Genomic DNA, 17,705 nt, shown 5'->3' with positions numbered 1-17,705 from the left:
TGGCTGGTGCTCTCTCAGCCCCTCTCTCCCCCTCCCCTTTGCCGCCTCACTCCCCTTCCCACCTTCCCCATAAACCATGCTGCCTCCTGGGGGTAGCACCCCCAATAAACCCTCATCTAATGAGCACCCTCAGAGGCCGTGTGGAGTCTCCTTGCCTGGCTGCTGCTACCTGCGAACTCACAGCCTGGGGGGGCCCCCCCAGGGACACCCCCAGGGCCCCCCCCGAAATGCACCGCAACAAAAAACATTGGGAGATAATTTAGCAAAAGCTTTGTGAGAAAATTTGGGACAACAAATGGAAAAGGTCAAAAAAGTCCTAGAAACACAAACAAAAAATTTTGAAAAATCTGTTGGTACTGTACAGTTGGACTCTGATAAAAAGGCTTTTTGCTTTGCTTGTGGTAAACCAGGACACATGAAAAAGGATTGTCCTACAAAAACAATCCAATCCAAACAACTTTCTATTTGCCCTCAATGTTGGAAAGGGAAGCATTTTGCTAAGTACTGTCACTCCGAATTTGACATTGATGACAAACCTTTGTCGTTAAACTCAAAAAAGAGTGCAGATTCCCACCGTGCTTTGACACAAGTAGTGGTACCTCCTTACAGCCAATTGCCCAGTCAAATGGTATTGGTACCTCAGTCATTTATGCCTCAGTCAACCATTCCTCAACTGGTCCCAGCTTAATACCCTCAGGTACGAGGTTTGAATCAGCCTCCTCAAAACAGATACACCTTTTAAATAATTTTTGTTATGAAGGCATTTCTACCAAAATTATCCAGTTTTTTCAACAAATACAAGATTTTTTTATTCTAGGCAAAGCCAGCAACAAAATTTTGGGACTTTCAGTCCTTCCAGCTGTTGTTTCAGTAAATTGTACTGAATAGCTAGTAATTGTAGCTCTTGCACTTAATGTTCCTATGGTAATTCCACCAAAAACACCTTTAGCTATTGCATTTCTTTTACCCATGAATACACCCAAGCAAAACAACTTTCCAGAGAATTCAATTGTGTCTGTGCCATTTGGTACCTCAGTCCTGAGTTCTTTTGGCTGCAGTGTCTGGACTGCAGCCAACCAAAATTGACTTGTAGCCTGACTCATTGTGGTAAAACAGTTTATATTACAGGTATGCCAGATACTGATGCAGATGTCACTAATTTCTCACGTTTTGGCCCAGTGATTGGGATTTGGTAGCTCCTTCAGGTTCTCTTACAGGGATTGGAGGTGCTACTGAGTGTTTGCAAAGTGCATCCATGATTAACATTACAGGTCCTGAAGGAAAAGACAGTGACAGTGCGTCCTTTTGTTGTTCACAAGCCTCTCACCATCTGGGGGAGAGATGTCCTGTCCCAATGGGGAGCAAAACTGGAAGTGGCCCTGTGATGGAAACCACGTCAAAACCTGCCACTTTAAAGCTGAATTGGAAAACTGCTCATCCTATATGGACTGATCAATGGCCTTTAACAGAGAAAAAAAATTAAATATCCTTAAAAGATAGGTAAAGAAACAATTATGGCAAGGTCACATCACACCCACAAACAGTCCCTGGCATTCACCAGTATTCGTCATCCACAAGAAGACATCGGACTCCTGGAGGTTGCTTCATGACCTCCTCAGGTCATGGACTTCCTTCTTTAAAAAATGTGACTTTATGGTTTCATCTTTCAATGGGACCCTTCTGAGAGAGATCCTTTGTTGATAATAGAATGTGTTTTTCTTCCCTACAGATTTCCAAAGACTATTTCTACAGTTTTAGAGATGATGGCACAAATTGTTAAGTTTAGCAGGTCAAGAATTTGCAGTTATCTATTTACCATTGAAAAAAGATTATCTTGATTGGGCAATGCAAAATTCTGATGATTTGCAATATGCATTATTAAACTCCCCAGGTATTTGTTCTGTTCATTACCCAGCTCACAAATTATTGCAGACAAAACTGAGTTTTAGAGAGAAACCTATACTAAGAGAAGAACCTTTAAATGCAATAACTCTCTTCACTGATGGATCTGGCAAAAATCACAAATCAGTCATAACTTGGTTGAACCAAACAACTAAACCTTGGAAATCAGATGTCCAGATAATAGAAGGATCTCCTCAAATTGTTGAACTTGCCGCTGTGGTTCAGGCTTTTCAGCTCTTTCCACAACTTTTTAATTTAATTACAGATTCTGCTTATGTTGCTAATGTGGTTAAAATAAAGGATGTTAGTAATGACATTTTATATCATTGGCTTTCATGTCTTTATACAATTTTGCAATATAGAACTAGACACAGGAATAAGCCTATCCTTTTTTATTGCTCCGTGAAGTTAAAAATTAAGTTTTTGCAAACTGTAGGTGGGATGTGGGTAACGCTCTAATTGAGCTCAGAGGACACTGGTTTTATACTTCATTCTGCAATATTCAACGAAACAAGAAGCTGAATTCTAAATTCGATCCCACTAACATGAAGATTACCCATCTGCTTCAAGACAGACGTGCTTCCAATACCTTTCCAAGTTTGACTTTGTGGCCACTCAAAACACTGGACCAGTCAACAAAGCCAGTGCCAGGTAAATAAAAAAACATGCAGAATAAGAACTGAGTCAATTAGCATGACAAAATTACAAGTTTATTGCAAAGTAAGGTGAGTTTTTCTCCCTCAATGGCACATGCCAGAACTGTTAAAATTTTACACATTCAGCTGGATGTTACTCATAAGTCTTATCCAAATTATCAGAACCAAACAAAAGACTATCCTGGGTTTATTTACTATATTATCCAAATATTTTAAATTAATGTAATTAACTCAAGAAGTTGAAGAAAATCCTTAATAAATGATCTCTTAGCCAAACTACAGTTTAAGTATATTGGGAGTAAAACAGGGAGTCAATTAAAAAAAAATATCATAACGGTCAGCTCAGGAACTGTTAAGCAGGTCATCCATGGTAATTATCACAGTATAATCCAGTTTTGAACATTCTGTTTGGCAAATTAATTACCAGAGTTAAACAAGACAGGAAGTCAGTCCACATCTTCAGCTACAGAAATTCCTTCTTTTTTTTCTAGCTTGGATACCTGCAAGTAAAAAATAAACCAATTCAGTAACAAAAATAAGCTGCTTCTTCCATCAATATATCCTACTGATTGTAAAATAGGCACACAAAGATCAGGTTTTTATTAAATGGATAAATCTTTTGGTTTGACCAAATGCAGCTGATCTTGTGGTGTAACACTGGAAAAAGCAGAAGATGGCCTGCAGATATCTCATCCTTGCAGGTAGATGTGCCAGCTTTCTTCTGAGCTGCATCACAGTTCCTTCGAATTATGACAGCTATTAAAATCCCAGTGAATATTTTGGCACCTAGAAGTGCACCATTTGTGCTCTGACCACAAATCCTTTACTTCAGACACAGCTCCAAGGCAGAAGCTACAGACAGTGCTGTCAGAGTTCCTAGGGTTGTTCCAAACCCCCTCAGCCAGGTAGAACTGAATGACATGAAGACTCCAAGAGCAAATCTGGTAATTCCCAGCAAATGCTATGATCTTAAGTTCCTTTTACCCCTGTTCCTTCTGCAGCAAATGCAAAGGGAATTTTGCACTAAAAATGAGTGGATAACTAAACTGACTTGACTACACTACAGACATCCAAAGCAGAAAAGTTCTTTCTACAAATCCAACAGATTTCTCTATCATTAGCACTCCAAATTGTTTCCATTCACAAATGAGCTTGAGCTGTAACTTGACTCTCCTACAGGAAAACCTGGCATTTCCTAACTAAAGGTGGGTTTTATGTCAAGTTTATGCCATATTTTCACAGTCCTGTTACTATGCCAGAAAAATCTTAAGCGCAGATTGAGTCCCAGGAGCAGAGTCATCAGTGCAACACTGTCCTAGAGTGATTCTCTTCAGAATTACAATTGTGCTGAACACCTACAGTAAGAGGAAACTCTTCCTGTATTCCTTTTCTTGACTAGGGCAGATTTGACTCAAACCACTGCAAGTTATTATTTTCAGTCTTGCAAAGAGCTGCAGGAGTTATCAGTTCAGGTTACTCTTATCTACACAATAAAAACTTCCCCAAATTTGCCTCTTGGTTTCCAGGAATAAGCTGCAATGGCCATTACCCTTTCAGAGCACAACTGCTATTACATACAAGTCTAGTTAGAGAATGTAACAATATCTGCATCATTAAAAGATCTTAATCACATTTACTGTAAGCATAAAATAATTACATTTTGGCATTTTGGTCCAGACCCTACAAAAACATTTTGCCTGACTCCCACTGAGACCAAAATAACTTTTGCCTTGGACTTCAGTGGAAAAAAGTCCAATATGATGTAAAAAATCTCCCACTATACATACTTTACAATAAAGTACTGCACATGGTAGCTTTTATCCCAGGTTTCAAGGTAATAAAATACTATTACAACATGTCTGGCATTTCACAGATGAAGGAATTAGTATTTTATTACATGTATAAACATATTCTTAAAAGCAACTGGCAGAAAAAAAAAATCTCTGGCAGAAAAAACTTCAAGGTGCTAAAATTCTTCACCCCAGCATTTGTGCCATAAAAGAGGCATTAAAAATAAGTTAGAAGGGGTGGCTAAAAACTATAAAAAGTTAAGCATGGTTCCAATAATCACCTGGGCCCCTCCCCATCTCAGTGCTCAGACTGAGAATGGTACCATTACTGCTGCTGTGTTTAAGCAAACATGAATTTGTGAGTCAGCTAACTTGAGATTCAAAAAAGGAATTGTTGCAGAAGCAGGTGGGAGAAGCACTCACAGTGAATTGCTGCTTCTTACACTGGCTCCCCACGCTGATGTAGGTAAGTCTTAATTCTGCAATTAAGCAGATCCCTTCAGACAGGTCCTGAACTGAAACCAAAACACAAAAGCTTGTTTCTCCCATTAGCACAGGACTTCACGAGTCTGGGTACACCTATTACTTTCTGTCCTCAGTACACCAATTCTTTTATTTTTTCTTGTTCTTGTTTTCATAGCAGTATGACAAAAAAGAACCTAAACAGCCTACACTGAAATCAGGGGATTTAACCTCACAGTTATGTGAAAAGAAAAATCACTTTAAGCAGTTATTTCTGTAATAACTGCTACCCTAAATGTTAGTTGTCTTTTACTGGAGATTCACTGGAACCAGGCTTGACCCACTTTGAATAATTAAGATACAAAATCATTCCAGAAGCAGAAGGCATTTACCTGTTTGTCTATGCACCTGAATTGCCAGGACCATGAGGTGTTGTAGAGGAAAGGCCTCAGGTCAAAGCGGTTGTCATCTGGACTGTAGTTTTCAGCATGGTAGGAAGGAGTGAGGGTGGTCATTTTGTGCCTGTTGACTGAATACATCCTGAAGAAATGCTTAACCTTGAATGCCACCTGGTGTACAAAGAACGAAGCTTTTAACCAGATGAAGTTTCCTAGTATTTTAATTTAAAAATTGAGAGAAGCAAAGTATTTTGGAGACTGTTTTCTACCTTGACAAGGTCTAGATATTCTTTCAAAGCAAGAGTCATTTTTTGTCTCAAAACACATAAAAAAAGGCTTCAAGAGTAGTTGTCATCTGTATTTTAGAGAACAATCTTCCCCGAGGTATAATTGTGAAGTAATTATTTTCAAATTACCCGATTAACAATTGTTTTAACAATTTGCAGTACAAGACAGCAAGCTCCATTAAGAGATGCAGACCAGCTTCGCCAGCATATTCTGCTGCACCTGTAGAATAATCTCTAAACACAAAATAATGAAACTATTACTTTCAGTTAAAAGGACCCTGACCTTTTTCCAAACATACTTTATTTTGGCAAAAGCATTAAACTATTTGATATTTTTTTCTATTTGGTATATTACCTGTCTTGGAGTACAAATTTCCTTCCATATATTAATCAGCTTACAGAACATACTGTATGGTCCAGCCTTAGCAATTTTCCTTAATTTCCCATAGATTGAGAGCTCTGCATATGTCATCCCCATATCTGCCTGAGAACAGACACACAGAACGTCAAAGAAAATCTTAACTGTACAAATTTTAATGAATACTTTCATGGAGCAATTAAAGTAACCCAGTTAAATCAAAGAAACACCAGAATGAAATTGTCAGTGTCAAAAAGACATAGTAATACTATGAGCAGAAATAAAAGAACCCACTGGAATCTCTTGAATTGGGAGATTGGAGGCCACAGAGGTAGTATTATCAGTCCTCTCCATTTCAAAGGATAGCAAAGAGAAGGATGTGGGGAGAAGTGTGCTTTGCCACCAGTCATTTTCATAGCAGCAAGGCCCTGACTTTCTTTTGATATTAAAAAAACCATAAAACAAACTGCATCCTACAACACCCATCCTTCTAAGTGTCCAAAAATCTACAATAATTCAAAAAAGCTAATCTGCTGTTTTGGAAACTATTGTCAACACAGATGGGACAAGTGTGGGGAACTAATGCCTTGTTGGCAGATTTAAGAATGTTTATAATATGCCTGTCAGTAAGCATGGTTACATACAATACCTATGGGACAAACCCCAGATTTTGGGGTAAGGCTTAAAGCATTTTAAAGGCACTGCCCATTATTACCTCATCAGTTTGAGCCACTTGTCCATCCACCAAGGGCTCCAACTCCGCAGTGGGTGGAGCTGACATGATACTGTAAGGGAGAGGGAAAAGGAAAAACATGCATTCCATGCAGTCTTTTTAGTGTTGGTTTGTTAAAACAGCACTTCATCCCAAAAATGAAGCACCTGGCTCAGACAGTTCCTGCAGGGAATGAACACAGTTACTCAATCACTGCTCACCTCCTGAGGGCCGTGAGCTGGAAATTTTCAATGCAGTACTGAATGAAGTTCTTCAAATCAGTCTTGCTGATGCCACCAATGGGGTTGATATCAGCACTGGAGCAGTCGTACTTGGTCAAGTAACCACAGAGACTGTGCAAAACAGGAAATTTTATACAGCAACAGTTAATAATAATGTAAACTGCAGCATTATAGTCCTGGACACTATAGAGAATTTATATGTAGCATGAAGAAAGGGAGAAACAGATTAGTAACGTGTTTATACCTAAAGGGCAACATGTTTAACTGCAGCAGGGTTATCCTAAAGCCTTGAAATTTCCAGAAGATGATACTTTAAACAATCATAAAGCACTGCAAAACTGTCCATGCTGAGGCAATATGTGCAAAACAATTAAAATACTGTGCCTGAATAATTAAAACAATAAATCTCAAAACACCCACACAACCAGCACACAGTTCACAGCTTTAGAGGTTACCACTCCCACAGTCTTTCAGGGATTGCTTTAATCTTCAAATACTAGCTCTAGTAACAGTATGCCAGATTTTAAGGTCTGCTTTTTTAGTTCAAAGTTCACATCTTCATTCCTAATGCAGTAATTGAAAATTCAACAAATTAGGAAGTTAGCCTAGTGAATGCACAGGTAAAATCTACTGGCAACAGCATTTTATGGGAAAGCTATAGCAATACTTTGGGCTAAACCTCTGAAAAATACACCATTTCCCATTCAAGCTGATTTAACTATTTTCATTGATTTCACTGTTACCAGTGCATTCTTAGGTTGTCACCTCTTCCGAGTCATAATCTACAGTGATATCTGGTAGAGTTGCAGGAAATGACAGTGACCTGTTCCACGTGGGATTGGATTCCCAATTTTCACCAACCTTTCATCCACGTTGGCTGATCCCAGCACCAGCAGTCCCCCTGGCATCCCACGAGCCCACAGTGTCAGCTGAGCAAACAGGTAGGCAAGGACCATTCTTATTCTAGCCTGCAAAGCAAAATGAAAAAGAAAGCAAAATTTACATAGCAGAGTGATTTCTCCCCAGGCACTTCTATTAATCAATTGTCTAAACAAGTTCATGAAGAACAAAATGCAGGCAAGGTAAGTGTGACTGCAAGAAGGACAGTCTTTTGGAGAAATTGCTGAACACACTCAGGAAATCCAGGTTCAGTATCTGCTACTGCCACAGACTGAGGAAGTTTCTCCTGGCCAGCTGCAAATTGGGAAGTAGTTGCCATTTGCTACCTCTGATAGCACTAACAAGGATGCATGATGGATGAAGCATGCAGATAAACCATATCCTTTTATAGTGTGAATAAACCCCTCTAGTCTAATAGAAAACATTTGTAAAAAGTTTACTTTGCTTTTGTCCGCATTCTGAAACTCAGCTTTTTCTAAGGATGGCAGCAATGCCAAACCAACCTGGGATCCAGCCTTCAGCTCCAGCAGCGATTGTGGGTGATGTTAAACAAATATCCACACTCCCCTGTGACTTAAACCTCTCTTGTTACCAAAAAGCTGACAAAGAATTATATGTTTGCTTCCAGAGCAAACAGCTGGGTTTCTCCAGTAACAGAGAGAGAAAAAGATCAAGTCCTCAAACTAAAAAAAGCTATCAACAGGATAACCAACACTCAGAACTAAAGCAGATTTGCTGGTTAGGTTGGAAAACCAAAAAAATCAAACCAAAACCCACAGAACCAAAAGAATGTGACCTGATTCAGCCTACAGGACACACCTGCACATTCTGGAGTGCCAGGCTCTCTCTGCTGCTCCCTCCATAGACAGAAAACCGGGGAGTTCGACCTGTCACCACACTGAAGATCCCCACAACAGCTTTCACAGCCGCATCTATGTTCAGGTTGATGTGGTAGCTGAGAAGAATTCAAGCACAAGTGATTCAGCCAGCACAATATGAGTATATAAAATAGAAAAAAACCACCAAAAATCCACCCATCAAATGAGGTTTTAAAGCTGCTAAAAATCTCAGATCTGGTAGGAAGAAACTTAGGAAAGAATAACACTTTTCAGAGTCTGTTTCCAAAATTCCATGTCCTCTGCCAAATGCTTCTAAGTTTGCCTCACTTTAACACTTTAGTAATAATATCTGCAGCATTCCTACTTAACCCACCTCCTATTCCTCTCTTATTTTTTTCCCCTTTTTGAGTTTGAACGTTTTAGATGTAAGTCTTTTCCAGAACATGATGTTTTTTCCCACCACTTCTGAGCTTGTACCTGCCTATTTGCTCAGCCAGCAGTTTGGCCCTGTTGCAGGTATCCTGGGAGGAGTTCTCACTAGCCATGTAGCACGTGGTGAAGACACGCTTGCAGAATTCCCGAGGATCCTCAGGGATGTAGGTCTCATCATTCACAATCCTGCGGGCATCAGCCAGCACCTCTGCATCTGAGGGCAGAGCAGAAGAAACAGAACAGGAGTGGAAATTGTTGTGCTCCTCCCTTTGCAGGATATACAAATGTCTTGTACATCCTTTATTCCAATTAAGCTTTACAGTGCCCATGACAAATAAGACAGCTATATCTAACTTCCCAAAAAATTTTTCATCTGTCAAATAAAAGAATTACTAATTTTGCTCCTGATTTTGAGCACAGAAATTTTAAATCCTTTTGATCTACTGAAGAATTCTCATAGAAAATACGATCCAGTATGTACAAAGACTTAGCTAAAAGCATGAAGTCTGCTTAAAGCCAGAACTTAAAGAACTCAAACCATTCCTAACCATGCTTTGTAGTGCTGCTTTTAATAGAAGGGGAAAATTCTCAGAATAAACTGAAGACTACATCAGCCAACATCTGAACAATAGTCTAGACAGAAAACTAGTCTGAGTTCCACATCCAATTCTTAAACTCAAAATGGAAACTATTATGCCAATTCAGAGAATCTGAATCTGGACACACATTTTCACTGGAATTTCTGAAGAGATACAAAGGACTCCATTAGAACGACACAAAAAGTGTCTGCCATTAATTAATAAGCTCTTGCAGCTACTGCACCTAGCTAATATTAACTTATCCATAACCATTAGTAAACACAGCTGGCCAGACACATAGACCTACTTACTGCCATTCTTGACTGCCAGGCAAACCTGGTGACACATGGAATACACTATGCAAGCTGTAGCAGAGCTGTCAATTCCACCACTCAGAGGTAGGAGAAACCCTGCCTTAAAAACAGAGCAAGGAAGAGGTTCCACATAGCAAAATTAGAAAAAAATACATATTGTACCACTCAGAAACACATTCCTGTAGAAGAATGACAGGCATTGTTTAAGGCTTTATATTGTTCAAGGTTTTTTTCTACTGGGGAAAAACATAAACTACTCAGAGCAAATCCTCTGAAACTCTCATCAACTGAGTAATCAAACAAGTAATCAGTGTAAATCCCTTTGGTTAGAAAAAATTCCACTTGTCTTTGCCCTCTAGTAAGACAGAAATGCTAATAAAAAGGATTACATTTTTCATATATACTTTACTATTACACTGAATGACTACGTCATGTCACTCTGCTGCACTCAAGAAATCACAGTTCCTAAGGGAAGAGTGCACAGAGCATACTGAAGTCACACTAGGAATACAGTTTTTAAGTCTGACTGAGCTACCAGTGAAAAACTCAAACTCTGCACCTTGGACTAACATCAGTCTGGGTTACCAGCAGCACAGGAAAACAATTTGGATTGTGCCTGTGGCACAAAAGTAGCTGTGTATGCCAAGGGAAAAACAAACCCAGTTGTTCTTACCTGCTTGCTGCGCCTTAAATAGTCCCAGAGCCAACACGCAGGTCCAAGGCTGAAATTACAGAACATGATTGTTCTAAGAAGGTTAGGGAATAACACCTAAGCAAGTCAACATATTTACTGTGGTCTTCCAATGAGAGATTTCCTTTACTTAAATCTGAACAACATCTTATGTTTATCTTGTTCATTGAGTTTTAATCAAAATAATTTTCAAGCAACAGATTCAGCATTTGATTACCTGATCTCCTCCTCAGGACTGTGGTGTCTCCACTGGATTGGCATACAAGTAGGAACAGCTAAATCATCAGGACACGACAGAGCAAAGTTCACTTTTATCCTGGGATAAGGATTCACTTTACTTGCCTAAGTAATAGTACAGAAGAATTCAGAAGACACCTATTTTAACATAGTTTAAAAAAAATCAGTTCTCTAAGATACTGTGAAAATCAAGACATGCAAATACTTCTTACATCCAATAACTATTCAAACTTGGCACAGTTTACAAACACAAAGAGTTCTTACCACCAAGTTACGGGATGAAATCTCTGCTCTGTAACTTCGAACATCCTCCACGTCCAGAGTGGCAACCAGCACCTCCTGTGGAAAGGCTTTCAACATTAGATCACTCTACACAAACAGATGAACAATGCTTGGCAAAAGATTCAGCATCAGCTGTGGCAAAGGAAAAGGCAAGAAATGTTACTGGGGAAAGAGATGGAGCTTGCACATAACGTGAGGAAAGCTAGATGACAAATCTACTATTTTCTGAAATCAAAGTGAAAAAAAACTTGAAACTTTGTGTCCACAAAATTGGGTCATAATTAGAACATTGCAGTCTTTGCCCTTTCTTCCTTTAAATAAGGGAATCTCAATTAACAGGGTCTCTCCTCCTCATGGTGATTGCATACAAAAATGTTTTCATGAAGTTCTTCCACTGTGACAGTTCTTCCTTCCTCACAAAAGCAGGAAAGCTACTGTAGGTAATCTGACTAGGAAAACACTCAGACCTAGTTGAATATAATTAAAATACACCCTTTTTAGTCTAGAGATGTGGACCTAGATCTGGAATGTCTGGGAAGTGTTGAGCATAAGTGTCCTAGCAGCTATGAGGTGAATACATACCACATCATCGAGTGAGAACTGGGATCCTTGTGCAACAGTTTCTCCATTCATGGAAATCATGGCACAGCCATCATAATAGAGACGATCACCATCACAGCCTTTCTGATTTGCTAAAATATATATTCCACCATTCTGCCAGGGAAACAAACATGCAGGGAAGAGAAAAAAAAACCAACCTGTTCAGAATGTAGCACCTGACAGGATGTTAAAAATCAAAATGTTGTTTCTCTTTTCCTGCCCTCCTTACAAATTTCCTCTCCCTTTACATTGAGAATGATTTATGGCTGGGATTCTCTCTTGACAGAAGTCTCTATTAGTAGCAAGAGTCATTCCCTCAACCCAAAGAGAGAGAGCTGCACTTCTAAATTGAAATTCTGACTTCAAATTGAGGTTGGGAAAAGCAGGAAGGTGATGACAGAAGCTGTGTTTGGATGTCAGAGGAGAAAGCAGATACTGTTAAATATAAGCAAAGCATGTTAAATTACAATGACAAAGCATCTTTTTCACAGTGTAATGTACACTCATTGCTTTATTTTTGTTCCCATTACTGTTAGATAGGATTACAGACCAAATAATAAATGTCTTCTCATTTTTCAAAGAAACAGAACTTTCCACACCTTTGCTGTGGCAGAATTCACCAGATCCACCCGGGCGTGAGCCTTCCGCAGCACGTGGTGACTCCCGGAAGAGTTGGTGAAAATTTCCACACCATCAAGTCCCATCTCAATGTGAGGGCTGCCAAGGCAAAAGGCACAAAAATAAATCACTACTGTGCTGTGAAAACTGCAAATGTCATTAAAAATCACCAACAAACAGAAACATCTATATCACTGTCAGTTTTCCGCATGTCTTAGCTCAAACAAGGATAGGGCTTTCAAAAATATCTGTTTTCTTGCATTGCCCAACTCTTCTGTCAAAGACCAGCAGTGGCTGCAGACGTCAGGAGGGCTTTTGCTCAGTCTGTTCTAAATAAAATGCCTTCTTCTCTATAGAAGGCCAGGTCTCAAAGAAAGAGAGAATAACATAATCTTGGTCTGAAAGGGCAACATGGATATACACTGCAAAGTCGGTTGTCCCATTTTCCTTGTCTCTTCGTAAATCCAAAAACAGAACCACAAGGAGAAGATTTTTACTGCTTTTTTTTTTTTTTCTTTTTCCAATGTCATAAGAAAGAAGTACTAAAAAAAAAAAAAATCACATATTCAACACACCACATCTTCTGCAGTTACAAGGAAATTAATGTAACTGGGAGATTTGGAAAAGTATCAGGAATGTGAGCATGAGAGTTACTTGTCATTTATTTCCTTCGGTCACTCTTCTCATTCTGCTTCTTTTTGGTATTTCTCCCCTTCCTTCTTGTTTCAAATTGATTTAGTTTAACAACCAACATTTCTTTGCCATCCTGCACCTAGCCTAATGAGGTCTTTCCCATGATGTATTTATTGCTCCTAATTATATTTTATCTTACTAGCACTTTCTGAAAGATAAATTACACAGAAGAATAATAAGCAGATCTCTTCAAACATTTATTTCAGGCAGCTCCAGTGTATGTTTTAGATTACATTTATTTCCTCTTCTCCTTTACCTGTTTGGTGCCCAGAGTTCTTCACATATTTCTGCCCCTAGGCAGGTATCTTTGGTTGCTAGCACTGCATCCCCAAAAGGAACAGTTTCCTGAGGAAAAACAAGAACATTCTTACACACATGCAGTAGAATAAGCTGTTCAATTCAAAAACTTAACTACAAATCTTAAGAAAATATAAAAATTGAATGCTTACTTATGTGAAATTAGTGACACAGTATCAATCACATTATACCTTCTTTCATTTTATACCAAGTCAGAGCAAAAATAAATAAATAAATAAATAAATTCTGAAATGCAAATTTCTGGACTGATTGAAATTTCACGTTTTAATTTCAGTAGTATTCAGATCCAGTGTTTTGCTTAAGGACAGGAATTAAACAATCTACAAAACAGAGACTGTCTAGGAATCACACTCATGCTTTAGTGGGAGCTAACATCAGTTTTAGATCCTTCTGAACTAATAAGGTTTAAATGATTTTTAATTTAATTTTTTAACCTAAAAACACATACTCAATTCTAGTCTCAAGCACAGATAAACTCAGTACCAAAATTGTGTAGAATATGGCAATCAAGGTTCTGTATGTACAAATGACTGAGGCAGATTTAAAATTTACTTGCTTTGCTGTCACATACTAACTTAAATAATATTAATTTATGCTCTCATTTAATGCAACTTAGAACCACCCTGAAACATATGAATCTACAACATGGCTGGCAGCAAAATTTTGGAGACTACAGTTTTTCATTGCTGAATCTGGAAGATGCTAAATTAAAAAAACAAACAAACAAACAGCTTACCTGTCCAGTCACTTCCTGAATAATCCTGGGCAGAAAATATTCCTCCACGTGCCTAAATCAAGTTTATAGATTATGAATACATCATTACATAAATCACAGCATAAAAACTGGTTCTCATCTCACCTTCTAACACTGGTTAAAGAAACCATGTTGAAGTTGTACAGGGCTGTGTGTGTTTAAAAAATGAAAAAAAAACTTCATATTTTCTGTGGAATTAATCAGAAATGCTAGTATTCTAAGATAACAACATCTGTGCTTCAGAAAGGCAAGGTAAGCAATGCCCCATCCTGGCTAGAAAGCAGATCTAATAAAGAACACACCATGCAAGACAAATACCAGGTGGAAGTTTCTCTTTTTGCAGGGCTACTACACGAGCAGGCCAGAACCAACTGGGGTTCAGAGGAGGGACCAGAAGTGCTTTGCTGAGACCCTCAAGCTGGAAACATTCCCTGACTACAAGATGAGTGCACAGCATCAGAGATGAGTGCCAGACATGTTCTGCAGCATCATAAGGAAGGCACCTTTCATTCACTGCAGTTGTTGAAGTTCTGACAGAGCTCATCCATTTCAGTGTTTGCCAGTTCAGTACTGGGATGCAGCAATCAGGAGATAAACACAGCCCCTTCCAGGCCTGAGCTGGCTGTTCTTAGAAAGCACACACCAGGAAAATGAGACTTTACACTGGCTGTAGGATCAAGCAGCCCCATTTTTTCTTCCAGCTCAGCAACTCAGTTTGACTGCCCAATAAGCTTCCTACAACCACATAGCTTGGCTGACTGTCCTGCTGCTCTCCCGGTAGCAGCCAATGAGGATTTGCTCTGGATATTTCAACCCTGCTGCTATGGCTGCAAAACAGCAAGCTGTGTTTTTTAACACAATTCTTTGAGTTGCCAGCATACCTTGCTTTGCTCCATGGTGCGAACCATCTAAGTTCCCTGTAGTTTCCTGCATTTGCCAGCGATATTTTTGGTCTGATCAGAAGAATCTTCCTTAAATAAAACAAAACAGAAAAAACCAGAGTTCATACATGATGTACAGCCAAACAAGCCTATATATGAACACTGATTAAGAACAACTCATTTTTTTCTATTATAATGTAACATTTTTAAAGTTTCTTGCAGACTCAAAAGTTTATTTTTTTTAAACTCTTCCAGAAAGCAGGGGGAGTTTAGCTTCCACAAATCAGAAAAGAAAAAATAGATCATGAGAAACCTTAGTTGTCTCTTTCAAAATTTAGCAAATAGGAAGATAAATCCATCACTCTAAGTAGCACTGAAGAATCTTACTTGAAGGCCGAACTGGAGTCTGAAAAGATAATGTGTTACATCACAAAAGACATCAAGAACTACTTACTTATTTAAAAAGATCACTCGACAATTGTAGCGAACATTTCTGTGCAGAACAGGCCTGTGAAAATAAGAACCAAAATATGCAGTGACTACAGTCACTAAATGAAATTATAAAAAGCTACAGAATCTACTTTACTGCAAAAAATATTTGTAAGACCTCACTAGAGGAAATCAAGCAAAACAATACACGAAGTTTTAGCTTCTAATTTTTTAGTTAAAGTAGTATTTTGAAAAAATCTGAGTTACTGACTGTGGTGTCAATCTCAGCTATATCAACTACTTCTTGAGCCTTAGTAATATGAGCACATCAGAAGATTCCTCATGGCTGGGCCAGGTTATTTAATCAAATGTGACCTCCTGACAGCCAACCCAGTTCAAAATCAAACTAGCTTTACACAATTATATCAATACTAACACGTTAATTTTACAGATATAATTTATCACACTTCCGTGTCAGCACGAGGCTTACAATGGCTTCAGAGAGTTTCACGTACACTTATGTTGTTTAAGATGTCTGTCAGTGAAAGTAGCCCCCACATTCCCACAAGACAGTCAATTTATAAAGCCCTTTGAGTTACACCTCACACAAAGTCTGACCTGTGGCAATAAGTATCAGACGTTAAGGTTTCCAATATATAATTGTAATTATCCTATTTCTCTCTTGAAGGGATCAGCCACCAGCAATCTTTGGAAGGATTATCTTTCAGAAAGTGTTCTGCACGTCCTAGTCAAGGTGATTAAAAAGGGGAAAAGCAGTGCAGTTCCTAAGATATGTTTGACAGTTTGGTGCAGAGCCCTCGCTATCCAGAGCATGGCATAAGCAGCATTCCCTAAGGACTTATCCCTTTATCACAGGTTTACAAAAAAAAAAAAGCAACTTACATTCCCACATCACAGATAATATCTTGAGTAGCTGGAGACTCCAAGAGCTTTGCCAGAACTTGAAACGAATGCAAGACTGTGTCTGACTCATAATAGTGATCTGAGCAACCATAACCACTGTGTATAGAAACAAGGAGAAATCAAAAATTCAGCCAGATCAGCACTAGACCCAAAGAACCAAAACTACTTCAGACAGGGAGCATTTCACCCACACAGGTAATTTATACAGAAAATGAAGAAGCAGTGCTGTCAACACCATCCCTATGTACAGCATTTAAAACTCTGCAGCATTCTGTATCACCCCATGATATTCCTTACATGACAGCAGCCTGGACCCAGGCAGAAATCAAAGCACTACAGCTCCCCTGAAGGAAAACTCAGTGAAATACGTTAAAAATTATCGCTACCAGTCAGGTTTCCAAGAGAAGAGACCCGATCCTGCGCTCACAACTACAGTGCTTTTCTTTGCACCGACGGCGGCATGCTGTAAGTGCGGCCCTGGGCACTGCAGCACCACGGGGCTGATGCTCTTCCTGACTGTTCTTCCACAGTTAACTGGAATCGCGCCAAACCCAGCGCCAGCAAAGCGCCCTTACCAGATTTCGAGCTCTGGCCCAAGGCGGTACCGGGCTCCTTTGCTCTTGGCGATGTCGATACCTGGAAGAGTGTTGGGAGCGCAGTGCGTGAAACAGGCACGGTCTGCGCTGCCCCGCCCGCGGCAGGAGGGAAGGAGGGAGAGAAGGAGGGAGCGGAAGAGGCTTCCTGATGGCCGGGGGCAGCTAGCCTTCTAGGGGGCAGCAGCCACTCACTTCTGAGAATCCTCTCCAGATTGCCCTCAAAGTCCAGAGCCCACTGGTTAAGGGCGCAGGTGGCCACGGTCACTGCCCAGCCCATGGCGGCCCCGCCGCCTTCCCCGCTGCTTCCGGGGCGGCGCCGGGCCGGGCCTGCCGATCCCTCCTCCGGCCGCTCCTCCCGGTCCCTGCTCCGGCCGCTCCTCCCGGTCCCTGCTCCGGTCGCTCCTCCCGGTCCCTGCTCCCGGTCCCTGCTCCGGCCGCTCCTCCCGGTTCCTGCTCCCGGTCCCTGCTCCGGCCGCTCCTCCCGGTTCCTTCTCCCGGTCCCTGCTCCGGCCGCTCCTCCCGGTTCCTTCTCCCAGTCCCTCCTCCGGTCCCTCCTCCGGTCCCTCCGGCCGTTCTTCACGGCACCTGCTCCGGCCCCTCCTCCCGGCCGCTCCTCCCAGCCCCTCCTCCCGGTCCCTCCCCCGACCGCTCCTCCCGGTCCCTCCCCCGACCGCTCCTCCCAGCCCCTCCTCCGGCCACTCCTCCCGGTCCCTCCTCTGGCCCCGGCAGCAGCACCTGCACCGTCAGTGCTTCAAGCACCGGCTCCATCCAGACGCAGTGTCCGCCCGCGCTGTGCCTCCTCCGGCGCCGTG

General features: G+C 40.5%; 1 protein-coding gene across 2 annotated transcripts; it reads right to left on the bottom strand.

The window, feature by feature from the left end:
* Window positions 1-1,638: 1,638 nt before the first annotated feature.
* On the bottom strand, window positions 1,639-17,355 carry NADSYN1 (NAD synthetase 1). Of its 2 annotated transcripts, XM_068194198.1 has the most exons (21): window positions 17,086-17,344; window positions 16,873-16,933; window positions 16,277-16,393; window positions 15,399-15,452; window positions 14,945-15,034; window positions 14,046-14,097; window positions 13,248-13,336; window positions 12,280-12,397; window positions 11,663-11,794; window positions 11,063-11,137; window positions 10,779-10,903; window positions 10,544-10,592; window positions 9,868-9,970; window positions 9,024-9,192; window positions 8,527-8,662; window positions 7,669-7,775; window positions 6,787-6,918; window positions 6,569-6,638; window positions 5,851-5,979; window positions 5,203-5,379; window positions 1,639-3,058 (listed from the first exon to the last, which is right to left on the bottom strand). In XM_068194198.1, exons 1-21 carry the CDS (start codon window positions 17,168-17,170, stop codon window positions 3,005-3,007), a joined length of 2,124 nt encoding a protein of 707 aa, XP_068050299.1. In that variant the 5' UTR covers window positions 17,171-17,344; the 3' UTR covers window positions 1,639-3,004. The 2 variants fall into 2 exon arrangements, with proteins under 2 accessions (XP_068050299.1, XP_068050300.1); XM_068194199.1 differs by lacking the exons at window positions 1,639-3,058; window positions 5,203-5,379 and having other exon boundaries at window positions 5,851-5,975; window positions 17,086-17,355.
* Window positions 17,356-17,705: the final 350 nt, after the last annotated feature.

This window comes from Anomalospiza imberbis, chromosome 6, assembly GCF_031753505.1.
Source record: "Anomalospiza imberbis isolate Cuckoo-Finch-1a 21T00152 chromosome 6, ASM3175350v1, whole genome shotgun sequence".
NCBI classification, from domain to species: Eukaryota; Metazoa; Chordata; class Aves; order Passeriformes; family Viduidae; genus Anomalospiza; species Anomalospiza imberbis.
The sequence above is the reverse complement of the archived record's forward strand: the minus strand, read 5'-3'. Positions and strand labels throughout refer to the sequence as shown.

Coding starts and splice junctions, on each gene's coding strand:
- NADSYN1 (XM_068194198.1), bottom strand. CDS start 17,170: ATGGGCTGGGCAGTGACCGTGGCCACCTGCGCCCTTAACCAGTGGGCT. Junction 15,453..16,276: donor ATTATCTGTGATGTGGGAAT/GTAAGTTGCTTT, acceptor TTATTTTCACAG/GCCTGTTCTGCACAGAAATG. Junction 14,098..14,944: donor GCACCATGGAGCAAAGCAAG/GTATGCTGGCAA, acceptor AACTTGATTTAG/GCACGTGGAGGAATATTTTC.